The sequence below is a fragment of the Pimephales promelas genome, chromosome 12, assembly GCF_988280905.1.
Source record: "Pimephales promelas chromosome 12, fPimPro1.hap1.1, whole genome shotgun sequence".
NCBI lineage: Eukaryota > Metazoa > Chordata > Actinopteri > Cypriniformes > Leuciscidae > Pimephales > Pimephales promelas.
In genome coordinates, this window is record NC_142780.1 from 22,568,342 (window position 1) to 22,595,148 (window position 26,807).

General features: G+C 37.4%; 1 protein-coding gene across 1 annotated transcript in view; it reads right to left on the reverse strand.

Moving 5' to 3' along the window:
* The window catches only part of LOC120484588 (uncharacterized), a 78,195-nt gene that overhangs the window by 14,208 nt on the left and 37,180 nt on the right, over positions 1-26,807 (reverse strand). Inside the window, exons 9-10 of the mRNA XM_039679865.2 lie at positions 6,703-6,756; positions 2,950-3,063 (exon numbers count right to left, since the gene is read on the reverse strand). Of these exons, the coding sequence (XP_039535799.2) occupies positions 2,950-3,063; positions 6,703-6,756 (168 nt within the window). The remainder of the gene's footprint in view (positions 1-2,949; positions 3,064-6,702; positions 6,757-26,807) is intronic.

The following is a 26,807-nucleotide window of genomic DNA, read 5'->3' on the forward strand; positions in this document are numbered from 1 at the left end:
GAATGATTCAGCATTTTGAACGAATCGGTTGAGTCAAGGATTCAATGACCCATTCATAAACATCAACATCCGTCTCAATCTTGAATGAATCAACCGTTTGAACGAATCGTTTGAATTAATGAATCAATAACTCACTCATTTATACGGCCGCCTGCCGCCACCTATTGGCAGTTTAGTGTTATGTTTATAAGTAGCCTAGTATAATTCTTTCCAATATTTCTTATTTGCACATTTAAATCAATTTCATAACATTATTTAATCAGATAAGGAACTCCCGCACACTATCATTACTTGCACTTTTTAATCAAGTTTATTCACACACAACGTTTCGGTCACACGACCTTCGTCATCATACTCCTGACGAAGGTCGTGTGACCGAAACGTTGTGTGTGAATAAACTTGATTAAAAAGTGCAAGTAATGATAGTGTGCGGGAGTTCCTTATCTGCTTGAATGACTAGCTGGTCTTATTATCTGACGCACCTATCACCTGCAGGTGTGCGATGGAGTTTGGTTACTTATAACATTATTTAATGAAATTGTAATTTTTCAGTGTAAATGTTTAATTTCATCAGCCCTACCTAGGGTAACAGTATGCTTCATCTTTCATTTTAAATTCCTAAATTTGATCAATAAATTCAATTATTTAGAATAATAAGACACTATAGGGCATTTAATAATATTGGTGGAGGGGATGCCCTTAAAGGTGCAGATATTACAATTTGCCTTTTTAAATATCAAAGCTGATTGAACACTGATGAGAATATTGCTTCAGAATAAAAAATAAATAAATTTTAAAAATCCGGACAAGCAACTTTTTTACTCGGACAAGTGATTGACAGATTTACTTACTTGTCCGGAGGACAAGCACGTGAAAATGCTTAAGGGGATAGTTCACTTTGAAATTAATTTTTGATATGTTTTAGCTTAACTCAAGATGTAGGTGTCTTTGTTTCCACAGTAGTTTCAATTTTGATATTTTTAGGTTTGACTATCCCTTTAATGTCGAGCCCTGAATAATTTCCTACCCATCCCTTGCTGCCACTGAAAAAAAAAAAAAAAAAAAAAAAAAAAAATCCCTACCGACCCATGACCTCAACTGACAACCAACCGGAACCAAACTTTTTTTTTTTTAGGCCCTAGCAACATTAGTCTAGCTCAGTCATAACTGGCAGTGTATTTCATAGCGCAGAGAGATGACCTTCTAAAAGGCTAATTAATAAATAATTACTGTTTGCTTTATTACGGCCATATTAATGACACAGCTAACAAAAGCTTGGCGATATGGGGCACTGATTAAAGAGCAGATGAATAATTGAGGCGTTAGCGAATGTAATTAAATATTCACAAGTCTGAACCAAAGCCAAGAGTGTGACTTTCAGGTCTTATTTACATATTTTGTGATCATGAGCCAATTTCTGCTCTCAAATTCCCTTTTAAAAAATGTATAGAGCAGCACAGCAGAGATGTTTCTTCACAGATTTAAACAGTAGACAAACTCCTGTAAAGTAATTCAGGATTAAGTGGTTGGAGAGATAAACTATTAAACGACTCTCAAATAAAATAGCATGGGCTCATTATTAATTGGATTATTATATTTTTACTTTGAAATGTTGATATAAAACACAACCTACATTTTATATATATACAAAAAAAAAAAATCAAAGCCATAGTATTAAAGACCGTGTCATTAAAAACCATGCCATCTTATCCCATAGGACAAAGAAATACATAATAAATATGGACATGCATAATAAATATTTTTACATGAAGTGTTAGGTGCTGAGAGAGGGAGTTTGTATTATGTCTTATCTGGCTGTTTTAATTTGAAAGATTACATGTCTGGGACTTTGAAAAGCCATTAGGATCGATAAGAGTCCTGGTAACACTTTACAAAAAGGTTCATTTATTAAACATTAGTTAATGTATTAACTAACATGAACTAACCATGAGCAATACATTTGTTACTGTTTTTGTTAATCTTTGTTAACGTTAGTTAATACAAATCCAGCTGTTCATTGTTTGTTCATGTTTGTTAACAAGATTTTAATAAAGTATTAGTAAATGTTGAAATTAACAATAACACAGATTAACAAATGCTGTAGAAATATTGTTCATTCTTAGTTAATGTTAACTAATGTAGTTAACTAATGAACCTTATTGTAAAGTGTTACCGAGTCCTGAAATACATTTCTCCTGCTTTCCTATTGGCTATCCATAACTACCCATCAATAGTGCATTCTGCAATAACTAAGTAATGAAAGTCTGAACTTCAGAGTCTCAAGGAGAGATATATGGATCTACAGCTATATGTGAGACAGCAGGTGTGTGCCGGGCCTTCCCAATTCAGCTCACTAGATCATCAAGGACATAGTAAGCCATGTATTTTCCTCTCCAGAAGAAAATGAGAGGCTACAAGGTGAAGCAGAGGGAATGAAGGACAGATGACAACGAATCTATAAGAAACAAGAAATGCAGAGACAGAAAAACAAAAAAAGACAACATGCAGTGACCAAAGGTTTCCTCAGAGAGAACCAAAGTCAAGTAACAATGAAAAGCCTGAGGAGGAGAAAGAAACGAAAAAGAAGAAAAGCACAGGGGTTGGTAGAAAATAAAGAGCTATACATATTGTCATACCTCAACCTGCAAGCTATTCTCTCCCTTATTTTATTTCAAACTCTGGCTTTCATTTCCATTTCTATAGTGCTCGGACACCAGCAGAGTTCGAGAAATTTCACAGTAGAAAAAGAGCTGACGGCATGCTGAGAGAGCTATGACAGATGGAATAAATGAGAAGGGACCGAGGGAGGAGTGGAGGAATCAGCCAGGTAGAAAATGTGCGTGTGTACTGTACAGTATGTGGGGGAGAATGAAAACTATGCTATGATGAAATCAGATGGTCTAATCATCATTTCCAAAAGAGCAGGGTGTGTATATGTGCGAGCTCTACCTTTTTGGCCTTGCTAAGGTACGTCCAGGCTGACTTTCTGAAGTTCACACTGTTGTTTGTCAGGTCTTGTTTATCCAGCTGCAAATAAAACAGCCATCCCAACAAATACCACACCTGAGAAGAAAAGGAAGAGAAAATATATATATATATATTGCAGCATGTCAGATGTTTTGGGGTAAACTGTGCTTGTGGTTCAAATAGTATAAGCTTTGCCTTCAAATGCAGGGAATATAGCAGAAATATTATTGCTATTACAAAATACTGTCTATTTTTGTACTACATAAAATATTCTGATTATTAAAAACTTTTTGTGGCTGGTTTAACCCTAAAACCGTATTCTGGACAAATGTGGGCAAAATAGTTTTGATGCATTTTTTAAAAAATACGTCCCTTGATCTGAGCCGTACATGACTTGGCTACTTTTCCTAAGTTTGCCTCCTAAACACACACAATTTTTTGACTCAATTCTACAATATTAAGTGGGTGAAAAAAAAACCAAAACTCATTAATCTTGTATTTGGGTCAAAAATGGGCACCCATAGAAATGAATGGGAAAAACTGTAATTTAGAACATTCTAAAATGAGCCAAAATAAGACACCAGGTGACAGCAAAGTTACTTCATCTATAGGTTTTAACTCTAAGAACTTATTAGAATAATATTTTAATGTAGTTAAAAAAATAAATAAAAGTACATAGTAATTAATTTACATAGAAATAATTTACATAGAAAATATGGTACTTTTTGAAGTAAATAAATTCAAAAATACCCGCAAAATAAAAAAAAAAACCCACCATAAATGGATAGACAAAACTTTATCGAAGACAGTGACATAACATTTATAATAGATAAAAAATTAGGAACACGCCTAAGTCCTCTGTGCCCACATTTGTCCACAATTGCAAGATTAAGGGCTATAAAGTGAATATGGTTTGAGGGCTACAAAATGGGAATAATGTGCAGCAAACTGGGATTGGGATTCTATATAAGTGTTACATATGGATTAGAAATGGAATGGGATTATTCATTAGTATGTTGTTTTTCTTTCTCAGTTGTATTCATATTTTTATTTGAATTGTAAATTACTGCTATACTTCCCAATGTTTCCAAATTAGCAGTGTTGGAGTCACTCCAGGATCAGGGTTTGGAAGTACTGGCCTCTTGCATTAATTGTGTAAAATCTGGCACAAATTACCCCACTCTTGCCTACAGTAAATAGATCTAAAAGTAGGCTGCAAAAACATGAGACAGTCAGTCAGCCAGCCACTTGTAATTAACAAAACAAACCTAAAGCACTTCCTGTGCACTCTGTCATTGCTATAAATATTTGATTTCAGGCAGGATTAAAATAACCTTATTTTGCAGCAAACAGAGAGGAAGAAACAAACAATCGGGCAGCTTTGTTTGTATCCTGAAAAATGAGAGCATTGAACTAAGGGAAGTCAGACGCAAATGGGCTGTGGGGAAGAGTGTGTGCATGTTTTTGTTGTGCTGTGTTGAAGTGCTCTTCACTTTATCACCTACTGTTACACTCTATACCCTTCTCTGATGTCTCAATAACACACCACAGAGAGTTCAAACATCTCTCACTCCCACTCTCTCTGTCTCCTCCTCTTTCACACTCTATGACTCTCCAGAGCCGAATGTTCAAAACACTCTGTAAGCGCTCTCAATCTGTCAGATATCTATTAGAGAGAAAGAGTGTGTGGGTGTGTGGGTGTGTTTACGTGTGTGTGTGTGTGTGTGTGGGGGGGGGGGGGGGTGGACCGGTAAACCTCAGTCCCGACTCTTCAGAGAGTATAGAGATGGCAATCAAAGGAATTTAACGTTCCAGTCCCGATTCTGACATATCAAAGGACTCCTTTTTTATATAGCCAGTAGGACTAGGTGATGAAAAAAAAAATCTTAAAAATAAGAAAAATCTCTGAAAGTCACACTACAGTAAGTTTCATATTCATTTGTTATTGGCTTCAGTTTGGCTCATTAATTATGCATCAACATCAGGAGGTTTGTACTATATAAGCATAGGCGGAAATCGCGGGGGGGTCAGGGGGGTCAGGACCCCCCCTATCTGAAGGTTGTCCCCCCCAAAAAAAACATTAAAATATGTGTATTGTAAATAATGTAATGATATATTCTTAAAATAATTAAGAAATAAAATAACACAAATGCAAACGGGGCAATTACGAAAAAAGCGTTCTAAACATTTTGAGACCCCCCTCCCTTGCCTCACAGTGCGTTGGTCCACCGCCTTCGTCCCTTTTACCTCAGACACACACATTCCGGTAGCGGGAGAGAAAAACATAGTTTTTGAATAGTTGTGGAACTCCAGTAAAGGGGGTCGCACACCGGACGAGAAGCGTAGCGGCGCGTCGCGCAGCGCCACGTCTTTAAAATTCAAACACATTATTCTCTATGAGTGTACACACACCGGCGGCACCGTTCGGCGTCTGTCCGCGGCGCCCAGCGACGGCTCAGGACCGTGTTCAAAACCCTGCTGCGCCACAGAGTTTTATATACAATTTACATAGTTTTATATAGTTTTGTATACAATTTAAATTATTTTTTTCTCAAATCGGTGCTGATGGATCCTGACTTCGCCCTATGCTGCAATATACATTTAGTTTTGCATTCATTTACAGAAATCAACTGCTTGAATGACAATTGCTGATGTTATTGGATTTTTCAGGTGAGATTCTCAATTCATTCAGTGAACGGATGATCTGAGGTAAAGTTTTCAGACCACAGACTCAGCAACGATTGTATTTAATTGTACATAACAATAATAACAGACACTATCTTCATGTCATTAAACATTACAATATTGCTGGCCATACACTGATGAGAAAGTCCAGGTGCGCTGTGCATTTAGATTCTAACGCTTTCACTGTGATTTAGTTGGTTTATATCATTTAATATAGTAGAATATAAGTATAGTATATAAAGAATTAGTCAATGAATGAAATGAAATCGCTGCGCTGCGTGAGGAGAGTATGTAAACAGATTCGCCGCTGGCTTAAACCAGAAAGAAATTTTAAGAAGTATAATGAAATGGTATCCATGCTACACTAATAGTAGTAAGGCTTTCCTCTGTATTTTTTTTTTGCCTGTATTATTGGTGTCCCCTTCAAAATTTGCTCTTGAGAATTGTTATGTTTATTGTCCCCCCCAACATTTTGATGAAATTTTCGCCCCTGTATATAAGCTATTTTTAATCAAGTCTGAAGAAAATCTCTGAATGCCTTCGAGTTTAATAATGCTTGTTTATGTATTGTGTGGCATCACTATGCTTTGTGGCATTGGGTTGAGGAAGAAAAATGTGCTATATGCAGGTCCATCAAATAGCAATGTATAAGTATATCAGTTTTAGCCACCCTTGCATTGTGTGCGTAATTTCTCTGGCTAATAAAATAAAGTGAAGACCAAAGCATTTTCACACAAACAAACCACTATTTCAGCAGGATATAATGCCATAAATTATGAATCCAGCTGTCTGAGGCAGTGAGCAATGCATCAAATGCTGGTGTCAAATACCCGACCAGGTGGAGCCTGTAGGATGGGCCTGATAATACACAACCACACCACAACAACTGGAAATAAATATAAGTTACAAGTCATTTATTTAACATTTCATTCCAGTCCATTCCATCATTTCAGTTTGATGCGTTTTAATTAGGTTAATCAAACTCTTTATAATTGGTCAAGTTGTGAAATCAGTAACATTTTGAAAAGATTTAAAAAAAAAAACACACACCTCCACAACCTCGTCATCCTCCTCTAGAAGATCCTCCAACACCTCTGTGGCCATCTGGAAAAAGAAAGCAGCTCATCATTTACTAAAATATGATTTTTAATTCCAAATAATTCAATAACTGATTAAAAGTCTAAAGACTAAATAATTAGTTTAAGGGGAGAAAAAAATGTATATGATAAGTTATATAAAAATATTTTGTATAAAAAGAAAACGCATAAGATGCATAAAAAGTGCATCGCCTTCATGCATCTTATATTTCCCACTATTAAAAAGTGAAAGGGCAGAAGGTTTTTTTTTTTTAGACCTACCCATAAATCTCATGGTTCTCTCTCTCTCTCTCTCTCTCTCTCTCTCTCTCTCTCTCTCTCTCTCTCTCTCTCTCTCTCTCTCTCTCTCTCTCTCTCTCTCTCTCTCTCTCTCTGTTTTATTTTATAATTTTACATTGATATTGAGGTCAAACTGTTTTGCTAATTTCCAGTTTCATTGTAAGAAATTGTATTATTTGCTTGTGAAGCACTTATTGCATTCCATGTATGAAAAGTGCTATACAAATAAATGTTTATTATTATTGTTTATTAGTCAAGTGCAATAATCAAGTGCCGTACCTGGATCAGGAAAGTCTGTTTATTTTTGGCTTATGGTGAGTAGCCCTCATTTTACTGACTGTGCTCTGCTAGCCAGTTCTCAAAGGAGAGAAATGTGCTTATAATTTAATGATTTTTTTTTACTGCTTTATCACCTCAGTTCATGTTGATTTGTTAAACACAGTCTTTATCTCTCCTTTGAGAGCCTGAGATCTTAATTTCTCTGATCTGTGTTATTGATCCATCCCTTGTCAGCCTCTGCCTATCAGCTTAACCCATTCACCCAGAGAGTGTTTTAATTAAGTGTCATCAATACATCTGATCAAGAGATGAGGGACAAGGTCAGTATAAGTCAAATATTGGGCTATAAAGATGCCCGGCCTATAATGCTATTTTAAAGGTTCCTAACCTAATCCCAAGCTCAAAATCCAGGTACATTTTCTTATTATATACATTGCAGCATCATGTCTGTTCTCCCAGTGTCTGAAACTGTTCGCCCCATCTGTTGTGACTGGTCTAACACTTACAACATAAGTGGGAAACTAAATAACCATTACCATTTCTGAATTTCAGATCCGGAGGCTTCTTCAGCACTTGTGTGATATGAACAGTACGGATGCTGTCAGTTTTACCATATCAATTTAAGCCCAAGTACAAAACCTCATTCTTTGAAAGTGCAGGCAAAGTGGAATTGCTTTCACAGTGAAGAAAACAGCGTATTTTCAACATTTTTTTTTTGACTTTTTTTTGTTGGTATTTTCAACATTTCAACAACACAAACCAAACTCTTTTAAGGCCTCAGCTACAACTACAATGTTAGAGGGAGGGTCAAAGTAGACATTGTTCGTGGGCAGCCAATGAAGACCATAGGCTGGCATTATGCAAATTTGTTACAAAACTTTGTACGTTCATGCAGGAAGTAAGACTGGAATTACTGATGACACATTTAAGGCAGTGCACTTTGATCTTTGCGTATGTAAAAGGTCTGCAGTGCTTCAAACAGCTATATTACACACTACGTGAAAGGTAATGTCCAAAAAAAGGATGGTATCCATGGTATCACGTAATTCTGCATTGTACATTGATTTTCTGATACACAACTGCAAGTGCAGATTTTTCCTCAACAAAAACATTCAAAGGCAATTTAGAAATGTCCAGTTTTTTTTTTAGACTTCTCAACTTTTAAGTGGTACTAAAGCTGTAAGTTTCCCCTGATCGATAAACTGAGACAGGCTCTCTTGTTATTCCCTTAGGAGGGTCATGACTTTGGCCAGGGGCCACAGTGACCTCTAAAGCCTCTCTGAACTCGGATGTCAGCTACTCTCTCAGCATCCCGCTCTCCTCTCGTCCCGTCACACTCACGCCATCCATTTCAACCAGGGCCAAAAAGTCAAGATCAAGCTCTTGTATTTGTACGTGGTAAAAGGGAGGGGAGAAAGAGAGAGAGCAAGGAAGAGAAAGTAAAGCAGGAGAAAAGTGAGGGCAGATAGAACACATCGCTCGATGGATACGTAATTTAAAGGACTGACCAACCAATTTACGATCCTGCAAGCCCATAAAATTCAGCCTGGACTTAATAATAGCACATTTAATGTGACACCTCTGACAATTTCAATCTAGCACAACCACACTCGCCCGCCTATCTGTATCTGCTTTTGTGTGTGCGTGCGAGCGACTGTTCGTGGCAGAAAGACGGACTGTGCGCAGGAGAATTTATACTCCAAGCCAGGCTGTGTGAACGCAGAATACACTAAAACACACATACTGGCTTTCGCACCCACATTTTATAGTCGCACCGTTTATCAAAGGCAACATGACTGCCACTGGGAGCTAAAAACTTCACTTATATTTAGCCTTTTGGAATGAGGAGGAGCTGAGATAATTACTTTAGGGATTGATGCTCGAGTTCTCTCTCTCTCCTTAACCGCATATCACTCCCCGATGCCGATTCGGAGTTCTCAGCAACAGATAAAAGGTACAGATAAAGTCAAATGCTCGGCCCAGAGGAAAACTGCTCTAGGGTACGTGGGATTCTCCATTTAAGAAGTTCAAATTGAATGCATAAATCTGCTCGAGCGTTTTTTAGATACATACGCGATTACCAAAGTCAGCAGACAGCAGCTGGAGGACCAGGAGTTGGTAACGTGCCCGAGCCCCAGTGGAGGTGTACAGCCCCTGGCAGTGTCTACTTTAACGCAAAGAAGATCAAGATGCTCAAAAGAGGTTTAAAACTAAATTAATGTTTGATGCAACAATAGAAAAATAATACCCTTTGATTACATCTGCATAATGCTCAAAGCTTTGAAAGGAACTCAAAATGAGAACGTTTTTAATATTTCTGTGAAACCCAGGAGGACTAGCTCGGACCAAGGAGCAGGACCGGAGCACAGAGTGTTTTCATTATTTTTATTAGTACAGGATCACTAATGTAATTTTATGATACATTTGTAGTGCTTTTATTTAAAGGGTCATGAAACCCCAAACCAAATTTTCTGAGATTTTAACAGAGGTATGTGTGTTGAACACCATTGAAGACAATGTTGGCATCTGTTAGATTTAACAGTAGGGTTAAAATGGTTAAATTTCACCCAAGTGCGTTGATGACTAATATATGTGTCTCATACTTATTAATGATACTGAGTTTTCTTATCCTATGAGAAAACACGGTCTCTTAATTATTCATGACACCACGTGGATCTTTCCAATGACAGACATGTCAAACTGTGATATCGCGTAGAAGATGAGAGAGGCAATCATGGGACGCAAGTGTTTGTTTCCATTGTGCAAAGTCCAAGTGCGTTGATGCAAATGTGCATATGTTCCCCGCGATGCTGCCAGGGCTAGGCTCTGGACGGTGGGTTTGCCATCAACCACAGACACATCTAAATTATAGTGTGTGCTGGTGGACTTCGCCTTGTTGACAACTAATCCAAGTTGCGTCTTGCGTGTGATGTGGTATCCCGAGGACTTTTCTATCCCTTCAGAGGTGTGTGTGTATGTGTGTGTTTAAAATGAGATGTCATCCACCTCCGCAGAGCCATCTATATTATGGAGGTTCAGGGGGCACGTAGATCTATAGGCTAAGCACAGTGGAAAGTGGATTTAAGTGGAAAATTAATTTTCAAATGCATTTATAGTGTCTATATAAACCACTATATATTTTATAAAGACATACATGTAGCCTACATTAAAGGAGCAATGTGTGATTTTTAGCGACATCTAGTGGTTCGGTTGCGAGTTTGCACCAGGTTTGCACTAAGGGCTCAGCCCACTGCTCACCCCTCCCTTTCGAAGAAGCTACGGTTGCTAAAACGGGACAAACATCTCGTCGGCTGAGACAGCAGAGAATAGCCAGAGTAAGCCAAGAGTGTGTAACATTGTCACTGTTTCTGTACCACAGTCCATTATAAACCACATCATGAATACTGTCTGTTTACAAAGCCATAGTCAGGTGAGGATCAAGGGTTTTAATATATAATTTAATAAAATAATATTAATCAGCTGATTGTCTCACAAACGTAACCAGCAGCACATTTCTCCCCACATACTGTAGCAAACCCATAATACAGCGAGGGAGCAGCTATATATTTTTTCTAACAGGGTAGTAATAGTTTAGCTGGCTAATATGAGCTGTTACTATGGCTGAGCTGGGACTCGTCCGCATGAGTCCAAAGGTCGGAAGTGCGCGCGCTGTTACAATCATGTCATCTCCGCATCCCATAGACACTATTTACTACACACAATAGGCTTTTTTTCTCTGATTTTGAAAAATCTTCGCGATCGACTTTAGTGATAAAAGACTTTAGTAAAAGTCTCTATCGACGGGTTAGTGATTCCTGTAACGTACTTGTTTTACGGTCAATGACATGAATACTAATCATCAGCTGTCTCACGAACGTAACAGCACTATCCCCAACATAACAAACCCATAACACAGCGAGGGAGAACTAAGTTACATGAAACAATCCCAACTACATATTTTACACCACTCACAAGGGAAAAGTCACTACTCACGGAGTGTAAGGCTAGCTTTCCGCTACTTCTCTTTCAAGGTAGTGATGAAACGCGTTCTGTAGCACTGTGTGTTCGCGTTCGGCTACGGTAGGAATATGACGTCACAACATGGCGACCTTCATAGAAGGGGAGTCCCGCGGTTATGGAGCTATTAATGTCTCATTCTAAGGTAATAAAAACATTACGGTTAATTAAGTAAGTTCTTTATACACCACTGAAAACATAGTTATGGATGTCATATTGCATTTCTGTTAATAGATACTCAACTTTGTTACACATTGCACCTTTAATATGTTTTAAATAGAATTACGATTACTGTAGGCTGATATATGTAGCAGGGTATTCAGTTACTTTTGAAAGGACAATAGCTAATGAAGCTATATAAAGCCAGCTATATTAAAAAATCTATCATTTCCTCACGTTTTACCACTGCTTTTTAATGACAGTCGATATGCATGGGACATTGATAGTGATGGCCATCCCACACCCACTCCCTCCCTTCTTCTCACAGCTATCCACGCCTATTTAAGTTGCATTTTTCAAAAAGATTGTGAGCTAGACTTGAGCTGAAAGAGGGGGGTTTCATGACCCTTAATTTTTGGAGTTTGATATAGCCTGTGGTCAACATTCATTTGCATTTTATGAAAAAGAGCAGTGCCAACCTTCTGTCAAATAACTCTGTTGTTCGTTATCTACAAAAAAAAAAAAAGGCAGTCAAATGGGTTAGGAACGATATGAGGGCAAGTCTTTTACACTTTCACAAAGAATTCTCTTGAATTCTAATAAATACCCTTTTCTCTAACCTCTTTTGTTGGCCTGAAAATGAAAATCTGTGGAAGGGAAATGTTGAATAACCCTATTGTATTTGTGGTGCTGTAATGGTCAGGTCAAAAAAAAAGGTGCTGTCTGAGTGAGCCTGGAATCAGAGGAATGCAGCAATTTTATGTTCATACCTGGGAGGATGCCTATTCATTGAAAAGTGATTACTTCTCTTTACTACTCTTATGCCTCATATCGATTTACTATTTTCGTATTTGTTCATGTCTCATTGTGCCCTAAATTACATTTGTAGTATTTTACTGTGCTAGTATTTTATTTATTAATCCATAATGCATGCCTACTTGCATATTGTATGGATGATCAAGTAATCTATAAACTAACATTTATTTTAATTAAATGAATTGGTTTGCACAGCACACACAATTCTTTTTTTAAATTAAGTCATACATAAAGAACTTCAGGTTTATAAAGTTACTTGTGATGTTATTCAAATATCACCAAGAGCTTAGTCATAAACCACAAATCTGTTAAATTATATTTTGGAAAACATTCACTCTCAAGAATCCGTTTGAAGCATCCAAGGATGCACCAAGAATGATTTGCAGTTGGAGATGTATTTAATAATCCATTAATCTCAAAAGGAAAATGGTAAGCATCCAAACTGTGTATAAAAGATTCAATTATGGGTAATACAATATCTATGAAGATACATTTGGACCTTCTTCTTTCAGTAACCTACCTTCAGTTTGCCAAAAAATGAGATTTGAGTCTTGTTCAGTGCCTTTAGGTCAGCAAGTCCTTAATGAAATCCAGTGCTGACCTAATCTTGTTTTGAGTCTGACCAAACTCCTTACTAAGTTTAGGAGCATTTTTCACCAACAGACAAAGCAGACATTTTACATTTTCTTCCAAATGTCAACTGCTGAAATTTTACCAAGCTACAGAAAAAAACAAATGACCTCCAAAATTGTTAGTTTATTAATAAATATGAATTATTGTGAGTTGAAATATTAATTCTAATAATAATTTACTGCCATTGTGCACAAAACCAAAGCAAGTCCAATAGATGACTTTCAAATAAAAAAATAAATAAATAAAAAAAATCGATTCTAAATGTATTCTACACTGTTCTAAATTCCAGCAGCATGCACCACTTCAGGGTCGGTACTCAGAAAGAAAAACAGATCAGTGAAAGCTTTTATTTACGCAAAGAATTGGGATTAAACAGTGTTTAACTAAGAGTTTAATGATGTAACAGGCTGTTAAGTGTTTAAAGTTGGTGGTATTGATTCTGATTTTCGAGGCATTTACAGTAGCTGCGCTATTGATCTAACTGAGGTAAACAGCTGTAGTGAAGAAATTATTTTCTCATGGGAATAAAGCCTTAATTAGGCAGCAAAATATGAGCATTACAAATTCTAAGGCAAGACAACGCGAGTGATATTATTATAAAGGAGATGTACAAGTGACTAAAAAGGTCAAATCACAAGAAAATACAATGGATTTATGTTAAAAATCAATCTGAGAACTAAGAAAAAAATATAGAAGAGAAGCAGAGAACATCATAAAATATAGATCTGCCACAAAAGGAGACAATATTCAAATTGCTCACTTAAGTCTTAACCCCGGTAATGAAAAAGCCTATTGTCTGACTCTGTTAACCGCTGGCCCGCACAGTCCTTCATTATGACATCATTAGCCAGAGAAGACCACTGATCTGCTAAATGACCTTTAGAACAATGGCGGCCCATCAGTCTGTCTCAGAGCTGGCCTGTCACAAGAAACAGTGCTAGTGCTAGTCATCTCGAAGAGCATTTTAAATGAGCTGGATATGATGACATACTTCACACAAAGGAGCACTCTCCGACAGATCGCCTTGTGTTGAGAGCGCACAGAAGGAGGAGCAATGCTTTTTCTTGTCTTCAAACAGAGGTGAAATTGCTTTTTACTATACGTTTAAGAAAAGTTGAAGGTGAGATTGGGCATTTTCTCTGCGTCTCCCATTTCTCTGCGTTCTGTGTGTCGGTGCAGCAGCAACAGCGCTATTGATTTTCAAGAAGTGATTGCAAGCTGTGAAGGTCAGGGTACAGACGTTAAATCAGACGGGGCAAGAAAAGAAGCCAAAGAATTGCTCTACACACATAGGTGTAATCACACATAATCCTTGTGGAACAGGAATCCTATTTCTATATGCTATATTCAATTTGACTTTGCCTTTAGAGGATGATACTTCGTGAAAGACATAATGGAGATAAGAGAGTGGAAGTTGAGGTTCCTGCAAATGCCACACAACTGACATGGTACAACAGCTCAACATTCAGAATAAACAGACCGACCATTAGGGTTGGGCAAAATTTGTTTTCGATTCCAATCACCGGTTCCAAACTCGCAAGTTTTGGTCCATAGTGGCCATTGGATTTCTGAAAGTGCCTGCGCGCTTGCCCGCTTATTGTGTTGCAGCCGTGGAGCACAGCTTTATTTCACCTTGAAAAGCCTGGGTTGGAAAAGTGATTTTCATTCCACTTGAATATATACATATACAGTTTGCATATGTACGTAACTGGTCCAGTGGCAGAATTTTTGCCACGCACTTCACAGGTCTTGGAATCTAATCCGCACTCGTTTCATTTTTTTCCCTCATCAAAACCAAATATGTTCAGTCGTTGTATATCAAGCAGGGAAACGATTGTTTAACTGTGTGCAATTTGTTTTGTGATTTCACTGAAACGAATTAGACTCACCACAACGGATTGAAGCGCGCGTCCGAGAGAAGAGTGCGTGGGCCATAAGAGAAGTAAATAATACTGTATCCGCACCACTGATCGCAGCGGCAATGTGTATTAGTGTTTATACATGTCCAGAGAGTCCAGACCAGGGTGCAAGTTCTGTAAATATGTTTTTTGGTCTGGTGTATCTATATATATATTTTTTTACCAACACAGAAGCCCATTTCTGTTACATAAGAAAACCACAAGTCAGAATTAGGTCAAAATTGTGACATAATATGTAATAAACAATTAAGACAATATATATATATCATAATTTAATCTTAAATTCTTATTTGATTTTAGATTAGAATTTAAAATTCTTATATTATGATTTACATTTGTTTTTTTCTCTCGTGGCAGAAAAGGGATTCCATATTCCAGGGCATCTTAAGTATGCAGGTACTATTCTTTTTTCACCCTTCTGCTGTTACAATAGAGAAAAAAAAAGAAAAAAAAAACTCACCAAGGCTTCAGTAGTGTAAAACACGGAAAACTTTCCTGCTGATAATTGTATGCACCTGCAGAAGAAATGCTAACATTGTTCATCCTTCACAGTTTGGTTGCTAGGAAACTTCTTTAATGAGCCTCTATGCTTGAAAGTCTGATATAAGTAGGAATATCCCACATCCGAGTAACATTGGAATGCAACAGATAGAGGGGTGATCGACATGGATCTTGTAAAAGAACAACCAGGCAAGTGCTGATGTAACCACCCATACACTTATATAGAAGTCACTTGTTAACCACATACGCACGCATGTCAAAAGCCATGGACATGTTGTCAGGTAGCAGGTTATCTAAGTGAGACATTATTAAACCCTCATTAGTGCTGAGAACACTCTTCTTCATTCCCTCACGCACACACTCTCTCTTCCCTTCTATGAGGTCAGCAGGTGTCTCGGGCTCTGTAGGGCCTGTCTGAACGTAATTAAGATCTGCTCGTTAAGATGTTGCTCAGACCAGTAACACTGTTGGCATGGAGACTGCCCGCTGAGAAGCCATGCTGATTGAAAACCTCTTAGTGATATCATCTCAGCATGATGTTGGAGACTGAAGATAACAGAGTGATGTCATCACTGTGTCCCCCGACGATGAGTTAAATGTCTGTGTGTGTTGCTCCATTCCCGAGTGCTAAATTAGATTTGACAGCCTGATGAACTTTCACAACAACTACATTCCTTCAATGTGAACTCAATGATTTATATTTATCATTTTGAGACTTCAGTGTGTAAGAGAAATATGATTTTCCTATGTGTATTTAATCAATACCATTTTGTTTTTGACATGTATACATATAAACTCACCTAAAGGATTATTAGGAACACCTGTTTCTCATTAATGTAGTTATCTAATCTACCAATTACATGGCAGTTGCTTCAATGCATTTAGGAGTGTGGTCCTGGTCAAGACAATCTCCTAAACTCCAAACTGAATGTCAGATTTAAGCAATTTTGAGCATGGCATGGTTGTTGGTGCCAGACGGGCCGGTCTGAGTATTTCACAATCTGCTCATTTACTGGGATTTTCACGCATAACCATGAAAAGGGGAAAAACATCCAACATGCGGCAGTCCTGAGTGTGAAAATGCCTTGTTGATTCTAGAGGTCAGAGGAGAATGGGCGACTGATTCAAGCTGATAGAAGAGCAACTTTGACTAAAATAACCACTCATTACAACCAAGGTATGCAGCGAAGCATTTGTGAAGCCACAACATGCATAACCTTGAGGTGGATGGGCAACAACAGCAGAAGGTACCACTCAATTCCACTACAAATAGGAAAAAGAGGCTACAATTTGCAAGAGCTCACCAAAATTGGACAGTTGAAGATTGGGAAAAACTTTGCTTGGTCTGATAAATCTCGATTTCTGTTGAGACATTTAGATGATAGAGTCAGAATTTGGCGTAAACAGAATGAGAACATGGATCCATCATGCCTTGTTACCACTGTGCAGGCTGGTGATGGTGGTGGTGTAATGGTGTGGGGGATGTTTTCTTGGCACACTTTAGGCCCCTTAGGGCATATTGGGCATAGTAGTGAGTGACTTCCGGAGACGAACGTAAACAAACAATGGATGAAGCGGTGAGTGTTGTACTGGCTGTCCTGTGTTCAGAAAAAAGTAAAAAAAAAAAAAAAAAAAGAAAGAAAGAAAACCCGACCATGGACACGTTCCTGGATTGCTCGAAGAGGACAGTATGGGTTGTCAATCCTCCAAAGAGAACTTAAAATATTAAGTTAAAATATAAGAGAAGGTAAAATATTGTGTTCTTATATATTTTTACTTTTAGTTTTAACGTTAGCACCATCGTCTCTCTTTCGTTTCGCCATTTTTGAAAGTTGTGTCCGGAAAAGCTTCTGTGCTCCTATTAGTCAACCTCAAACATGTGACGGAACCGTCGTGGACGACCGTTAAAAAAATTAAACATGCTAGTCTTTTTGTTGTGATGTCGTAAAGCATCGCAGACGCAACGTAGGTTGTCGCCCACTATATGACACACTATACTAGATGATACAATCGAATCTTGCGTCCCGACACCCATTGTTGTTTACTAATCCCCACAACACCGTACGTCAAACGGATCGTGCCAAAATCGGGCTAAAATCGTGTAATCTGAACCAGGCATAAGGCAGTTCTGAAGGCGAAAGGGGGTCAAACACAGAATTAAGGCCCGTTCACACCAAACACGATAACTATAAAGATAACTATAAAGATAGATTTCTAAAAATCGTTCTCCATATTAAAGAATAACAGAATTCACATCGCAGCTATAACGATAAAGATATGAGGAACGATATCGTTGGGATCACTTTCAGAACGATTTTTGTCCAGCTGTCTTTGTTTAATGATAAATTAATTTGTATGATTTTACTGAATAAAAATGTTTGCTTAGAGGTAATTGTGTAGCCTTTAGAGATATGTTTTGGTTTAAGAGAGACAACCCTGGATTGTGATTTCAGACAAATAAATTGTATTTAATTTTTTATCATTTAGTGGCCTGATTGTAATTTGCTTCTATTTTTCATTTAATACATTTTTCATTACAAATTATATTTAATAATAAATAGGACGATTTGAGTGAAAACTTACAATGTTAAAATTATATAAAGATCAGAAATATGAAATAATTATTCAAATAGACTGAAAATATGAAACACAAAAAAACACAAAAGTAATAGAAAGTAGACCAATTTTGCAGACAAATGTAAATTTAATTAAGTTAGGATCTTTTGTAAAATTAAAGCATTAAACAAGAGAATGTATCCATGTGCATGATAAAAAAAAATTTTGCTAAATCAACAGCATTTCTGTTAGCCTCTCATACTGTCACTTTAAAAATCAAACATTTGAATGCATTTTAGCTTAGCTTAATGGAAGTTACACCCATAATTCGTGCAAAGCATCATGGGGCGTGGGAATAAGGTGGATATGATCTAAACTCTAAAAAGGCTGCCGATACGAGTGGAGAGTGTGTTACACGTAATAATCTTTTTAAGAAGTGTGCTGAATATCACTTATGTTGCTACTTTGATCCTCTATAAAGATGCTGACAGACAATTAACCTCCATTCAACACCATCATCAGTCAACACTGAGCAATGGCATATTCTTCCCTGTTGGCAACGCTGAGCGCACATCTGCTCAGATGTCAGGTGGCGATGACTCTTTGATAATCTCATCTTTAGGAAAGATTACGGGTTCTTCCTGAGATGTTCTGCCTCTAATTACAGAATTTTCCTAACCGAATGAGCTGGCTCTGTTTCCCTGGTGATTAAGACTTCATTGGTGGAGTGTGATTTCACTTTGCATGAATTGAAGGGAGTGCTGAACTCCATCCCAATCGAGAATGTAAACAACTATAAGATGCAATAATCAAAAGGGATTGATAGCAAAAATTTGGTCAGTGCTGTGCTCAAGTTGCATCTGCTGCCATAGAAAAAATGACTTTCAACATGAAATAAAAGCCATTCTCTATTCATCCTACAACACATGCTAGGAAGATGGTCATCAGAAGTATTCCAGACCACACCATGAACTTTATTGTAGCCCAACTGAGCTGGTTAGGGACAAATGAGAGGGTGTGGATTCTGCATATTTGAATGATTTCTGAAGGATCGTGTGACACTAAAGACTGGAGTAATGATGCTGAAAATTCAGCTTTGCAATCTCAGGAATAAAATACATTTTAAAATATAATAAAATTACTGTAAAATGTAGTAACATTTTTCAATATTACAGTTTTACTGTATTTTTATCAAATAAATGCTACCTTCAACAAGAGCATTAGATTTTAAAAAACCTCAAACACAAACTTTTGAACAGCAGCTTATACAGTGCAACCGGAAAGTATTCACAGCGCTTCACTTTTTCCACATTTTGTTATGTTTCAGCCTTATTCCAAAATGGAGCCCCAACTTGTTTTACATTAATTCAAAATTAAGGATAATTTTTGGCTTCAATATCTCATGGAAAATTGGTTTGCCCCTAGTGCAAGACATTACACACAACGCAGTACCAGAGAACCTCTCGTAAGAGAACTCCATACAGTATATACAGTACCATTTGCCATATTAGACCAGTTAATTGCACACTTAACCTCAATGCAAAATTAATTAGATTATTATTGAGAACTCTGCTGATTTAAATGTCACCAAACATTAGGGACTAATTAAAAAAAACAACTAAGATTTGTGATAGTGCTGGAAGAAAATTATAAACAAATATTTATTATTGTTTTCCAAAATGAGTTCAGAGCTGTCATGGAAGTTACACTACAGCTATATCATTTTCAGACAAAGTTATTTCTTGTAACTTCTCTTAACTTACAGACACACACACAGCAAATTCTAAGTGATATTGTTTAAAGTTTCAAAGTTTCAAAGGTTCAAAGTTATTCATTAACAATGACAAACATGTCTCATATCATAACAACACAAGTTTCTTATGAACGCAAAAAGATAATTGCTATGATCTCAATGAAGGATTTGTTGTGTCTGAAATGAGGTCGAATAGGATGATAGTGAAAAAAATGTAATGGCCACTTTTGGCCATTTGTGAAGTCAGAATCAGACTTTCAGAAGAGATAATAAGGCAGAAAGAAATCAGAATGGGTCAAGATCAGCAATCTCCAGATCGGAGACTGAACATCCCAACCACTCAATCATGAAGCCGGCCTTTTTAAAATGTTAGGCATTTTAATCATTAGAATAATGCCTTGCCTTCAATTCACACAGACAGATAATTTCCGATGTCAGACAGCCAATCAAGTCATAACCCTATTTCAAAGTTATATTTTTAAAATGTGAAAATGTGAAAAAGAGCACAGATACAAAGGAGAATAAGACTGACTTCTAGAAAGAGGGTATTAGAAAGCAATACTTCTGTCACAACTGAAGCAGTAAAATCTGTCTCCACAGTGGCAGGCAAAGAAGATCTGTCATTTCCTTTAGACGGACATTTATATACACGTCAGAACTTCCATTTATATACAAGTCATGACATGACAACTAATTTTTCAGAAAACAAACTGACACCTTTTTGAGTGCAAGCTTGAGGACTGTAACTCATGATATTTTGCCCTTGACAGGGAGGTCTACGGAAAGGCCCTATGAGGAAACATATACACATCTAACATATAGAAAGGATTACACAAAGTTTGTCATGCAATTTAGTATTTAATATTTACTATACTTGATCTTAAAACTTCTCATATCTAGAATAGAAGAGAGGATGATCAAAATTGACTGATTTATTGAGCTTGGGGTGGTTGATTATGATTTCACTTTTTTAACTTTAGTTAGTGTGTAATGTTGCTGTTTGAGCATTAACAACATCTGCAAAGTTACAACGCTCAAAGTTCAAAGCAAAGAGAGATATTTCAAGAAATTGCTTTATAATGACTAGAACAAACGGCTGGTAGGGACTACTACACAACATTCCTCCCGGGATAGTGAAATCACGAACCCTAAAATTTACATAAACTCTCCCCCCAGAACACGATTAAGACAAAATGGCTAATCAAGGACTAGCAGTTAACTCCACATAAGCTACATAAATTCATCAATATAAAAACTTTTGGTCATTAATTTAAACGAAAACAGTGTTTTGGGTGCCTGAAAACGCAAAGTTTTGAACAAGGGTTTCAAAGTTCACGTTTTTGAAAAGGATCTCTGTGTAAACAACAAAAACGTGAATCTCTGAAAACTATGATGCCATGGACATCGTATTACGTGTTCAATGGCCTAGCAGTAAAATACAGTATTTTTAGTCGTTTTCGTGGATCTGTGTGAATTGAGATCATTTTGACAGTTTGTACGCAAAACACAAAAGGAAGTTGTTTTTTTTTGTTTTTTTTTAAATTAAGGAATATCGTTGTTGTGTAAATGTCCCCCTCTCTCTCCTGTTCCGCCACTAACCTATCTCAAATAGCTTGGTTACATCTAGGCAGATTTACAAAAAATTAAAAACAAAGGCAGAGAAGAAACTACTAGAAAATAATACTCTCTCTAGAGACGTGTCTATCCGTGCTTCAGTCAAATTGACAGATTAGGAATTCAGAACAAATTTATTCAGCTCTTGTCTTCCTCGCTAGAACAAACAAACTAAAAGTAAAATGAAATGATGGAAACACATGAAGACAGATGATTATTTGTTAAGTTGATTAAGGTTGGTCCTCATTCTGTTTGATTAACTGAAACTCTAACATGAATCGCGGGAACAAAAAGCAACAGATTTTTTATTTATTTTTTGTAAATTAATTGTGTATTATTAGCCAGTGAATCAAACGAGCACAAACAGCTTGTACACACTGATTTCTATTTAAAAAATAAAATAAAATAGTTACAGCAGTGAAAACAGATCTTAAAGATACAAAAAGTTGTTATCATTCATGTTGTTCTAAACCTGTATGACATTCTTTTGCCCGTGGAACACAAATATATTTTTAAGATTTTTTTAAGAATGGTAAACTCTTTTTTCCCCCCATATAATAAAAAAGTCAGTGGGGTCTAAAAACAAAACACTGACTTTCACTGTATGGACAAAAAAAAAAAAAACAGACATTTACAAAAGATATTTTATGAAGCAAGCTTTTATGAAGCATGAGGTAATGATGACAGAATTTTAATTTTTAGTAGAACTATTTTTTTAATGTGTTTAACACATAAAACTATCAAACAGATCTTTTTAGGATACGGAAGTGACAATTCATAAGCTCTGGCTAACGGTTTGCATGCTAGGCAATATTCTTGACTTAATTTTTAGATAGTTTACAGTCAATCCACATTGTGGAGGAAGGTAGTGTCTTGCTCCAGAATCCCTGCTAATTACTGGATCTATATCTGGAAGCTGACATTTAGATATGTAAATACCACTGATGCCATTATTCGCTCTTGAAGTGATGTATGGACAAGTATCTGCCCATTCGTAGCTTTGGTTCCCCCAGGTGCAAGCCAAAATAGCAAAGTCATGCATCTGTCCCGAAGGCACGGGTCAGCCTAGCACTTATTTTTTTAACTAGGGCAATTATTTAAGGTTAATTGATGTTGTGTAAAACAGGAGAAAAGGCCAGAGTGTGCAAGCAAATGTGTTTAGTTGAGCTTTGCTATTTTGGTCAGCAAGACAAATTATGACCTATATAGTCTAAAAGATTATGGGGCAAATTTACAGAGCATTTGCACCACATTAGCATGGTATTCCAGCATAATTCTTGTTGTCCTATAAGTCAAATGATTAGCTAATTTCAGATTTCAATTTTGAGGCAAAAAAGGTCATTGTCAAAGAGTTGCTAAGAGTTGTGTTGCTAAGAATGAACTCGATGAAATTCGATGATTAACAGTAAAAATGTCCACACATTCACAGCTTTTGATTTATTTTCAGTTGGACACAATTAAAGTTATGACTATGAAGTGTTTCTGATTCACTAAACAGAACCAGCATATTTGTTTGTGAATCCACTATATGGGTCAGACAATTCACACAACCAAAAACATATATTTTGCCCTATTATTTACATGAAAACCCCCGTTTTTATCACAGAAAAAGATTATTTCTAAAAGCTTCAGCCAAAGTGGAGATTTCTGATAACGGCGGTTATTTGTGGCACGTGCCAACTTGGAGAAACTGGATTTTTGCGCCAGAAAATGTTTAATGTCATGTGAGAGTCCAGTTTGACATAGTTATGATGGCGCTCGACGGCATATTTATGCGGGTTGATGTAAATGACAACTTTTTTGAAAACGATGTTGTGCACAATGTTATTATTGAAAACGGGAGGGGGGAGAACTCGCTTGGAACCTCAACCAACTATTTATGTGAGCTTTACCGAGCTGTACCAGTGGAAAAGCGGCATAATTTGTCTGGAATGGCCACAAAAACAAAGCAACAAGAACATGCAAATAGCGCTATTCATTACCTTACTGTGATATCTTAACACTTCCACGCCAAAACACACTGGGGCATGCCAATGTTGGAGAAAGCAGCCCAGGAGCAAAGAAGTAGATGACTGGGAAAAGCATCAATTATGAGAGTACTTCCACCTGTTCACCCTTCAAACATGGTACCACTCACAGCTACAGCCAATAATGGCCCAATCACCATAAATCTGGGACCTGTACTTTACTCAAAAAAAAAAAAAAAAGAAGATGGTCCTGGGTGGAGGCCTAAAGTTCAAGCGGACACTAGGAACACAGCAGTCACATGTACCCTAGTTTGGACCCAGTTTGGATCCCTTTTGGCCATCCTGTATATTTTTTTGTTAAATAAAAGGCAATTTCTGTTAACGCTGCCCCCGTCTCTCTTGTGGTGGTTTTGTGGCAGCTGAAACCTCTCCTTGCTTTGGGGACGTGTCACAACACATACACACACACACAGTATCGCTCTAAAAAACATTCTATGCATCAACAACACACGACAGGCACATTTATGACCTTTTAAAGTGATAAAAAGATTAAGCATCTCTAATGAAATGTGATAACAGAAGACCCAAGTGTGACAATTTCCACAAGCTGCAGCCTGCGGAAGTCCATCCTTAACACAAACAACACTTCTTTTTGCTTTCTAAATTTAAGAGACCCTGCCAGTGGCATGTTGTAAAGTTGATAACATAATGTGATTAAAATAATCTTATCTTGGAAGAAACATGATTATCGAGACGAGAGCATGCATGCAAACACTAGCCCATGAGCTGGTTAAACAGGGCTGTGCTTCAGTTTACACCATTTTCTGACATCCTCATAAGAACATCTTTTTGTATACTTCAACAAAAAGGGAGAGAGACAAAAAATAAAAACACCAAACGCACACACACACACACGCAAGGCATGGAATGAAAACAAAGCAGCAGGGTGGATCGAATCATTTTTCACTGTAACCGGACATGCATATTGTGTGTATGTGCACTAATTCGGAAATATGAACAGGGTGCTCCGCCATAGAAGCAAAAAAAAAAAAAAGAGCCAGAAATAAAAACATTACATCTTATATCTCACCAGCACATTTTCAAGACAGGAGCTGATAAATATTTCCATGGTTCTGCACAGTTGAACCCAGTGAAATGGAAAACATGGGATATCTCTTTCGATCTAGCGCCCAGGCTGTTAAGAGATTCAAAGCTGCACAAATTCACATACAAGACATTTAAAGTCTTTTTTGATTTTTAATGAGTTCCCTTTAAATGTTAAACACCTTTCATAACTTCAAAGCCACAAGCTGTTAGCATTCCGGCATATCCATCAATGCCCTGTCAAAAAAATATTACGTTTGCTGATGAAGCGCTGCTAAGCAATGATTAATTGTGCTGTAATTAGACGGTATTGATAGCATAAATCTCTTTGTCCATATGTCTAGACAACAAAACGTGACTGGTGATCTATACATTCACTCACACCACCCACACAGAGCAACATAGACTTCTCTTTTCTTCTAACACACACACACACGCGCACACACAGATTTAGAAAGTGGTTCTTATTCCCTCTACAAAACGCTCTGCATTGTGAGCCCATCCATTATGGATTTGGGTTGTGGAAAGATGAATGAATCTTTAACCTTATGACGCAGCCCCCTCAGATCAGCTTTACCCTGTCATGCATTTTTCATGGGACCACAAGTTGGTTTATTCATCTTTGTTTTTTTTAAGACAGGGTCTTGGAGGTCAGGGACACTATGGAGGTTCAGGTCATCGAGAGTAAACATTCAAACATTAGCTCTTACACATATGTTGTTCAGTAAGGTTGGAAGAAAATCTGGGGAATTGAAATTTATTAAACATCATGCTTTAAGGTCCTCATAATGATACTTTGAGAAGGCAGGCGGGTCCTCTCATTTTTGTATTCTGATTTAGTCTAGTTAAAACCAACAAAAAGCCTGAAAACACACCAGCTATCATGTGCTCTCTATAACCCCAACCAACGCAGCTATTTTCTATTAAGTTGATATATAAAGATTATATCTACTTGAATATAAAACTTTTTTTAAAAAAAATCAAGGTTTTTTTCAATCATGTCACAAAAAAAAAAAGGATGAATGGATGACATGCATCAAGAGAGGTTGAGTAACTGATGATATCATTTTAAAGCTGCCTGTATGTGTGTTTTGGATTCACACTGGAAAGGAAGCGGATATGTCCAACAGCCTGACTAACAGAAGCATTTGTGTGCAAAACGGTTTTCAAATAAATTATAATAATAAAAGGTCACCGCTTCACCTCCCACTGAATTCACCTGCTGCTGGGCAGGGCTTACCGGGGAGACGACTCCAAGTAAAGAGATAGACATGAGGGGCTCCAATTTGCATCCCCAAAATGGCCAATCATAATGTTTATTAATATGACATTACCTTCACTCTCTTTTTCGCATCTCCCCATGCCTTCTTTCTTTGTCTATCGCCTGCTGGGCAGGAGAACATGTGTCACTCAGCATGGCAGCACACCAAGGGTGCGAGAGAAGACTCGCAGGCGCACGCACACACAGTCGAAATGAAAGTTGCTTTGCGCCTTCAGCACAACTATTTATTGTGTGCGTGCAAATTCACGTGAGTGTGCATACAATTCCAAGGATTTCTGAGAGGCCACTCAAATGGCATTTATTGCTCTACGTTCTAGAGGTGAAGTGCTTTCAATCTGCACTGAGAGAAAAGAGGCAATTATGAGAGCACAGAACACATTAGAATAACCATCATGTTATCATCAGCTCGACTCAAACAGCAGGCAAGAGCCGTGACCCTTTTCCTCTCGTTTGCTTTCATCTCCCTCTCTCATTTCCTCGTGTTCCTCGGCGTATGATACGCGGAGTGTGATGTGCTTTCTGGTAATGCTGTCGAACATGCGCTATCTTTGTTTTCAATGGAATGCTCTAAAAAGTAATCTGAAATGGATGTGCGGCATCTTGCTTTATGGAGGGGTGAGACCCTGAGCAGGAGTCAGTCAATTGAGCCTCCGCCAAATCTCCTATGACAAAAGCGGCCGAACACACAAACACTCAGACGCAAGCACGCATCGGCCAAATTAAAAATTGATCCTCTAGGCTTGAGGTCTATTTCATTTTTTTTGCTTGCTTCCATCCTCAGACACCCTTCCCATTTCTCTTTCAGGGCGAGAGGCTGTTGAAAATGAGGATGGATTAGGTTAGTACACAGAAAGAAGAGAAATAAAGCCGCACGTATATTAGTGTGGGAGGTTTAGGAAGTGCCAGATGAGATGATGCACACAATGTGACATCAGGCTGATATCAAGAAGCAGAGTTGGGTGATGCATCAAATTTTCACAATATATTCACCATGATTTTACTTGCAATATTAAACTGAGAAATGATGCGAATATCGCAATGATGTGCTTTTTTGGCTATTAAGTTTTTTAAGACTGACTAGTTTAACACTCCTCCTTTGTCTAGAAGCTCAAGAGCGCAAAGGCTGGAGAGCGTTAAGACAGATGTTTTAATATACATTCTCTGATTTAAACTTCATTA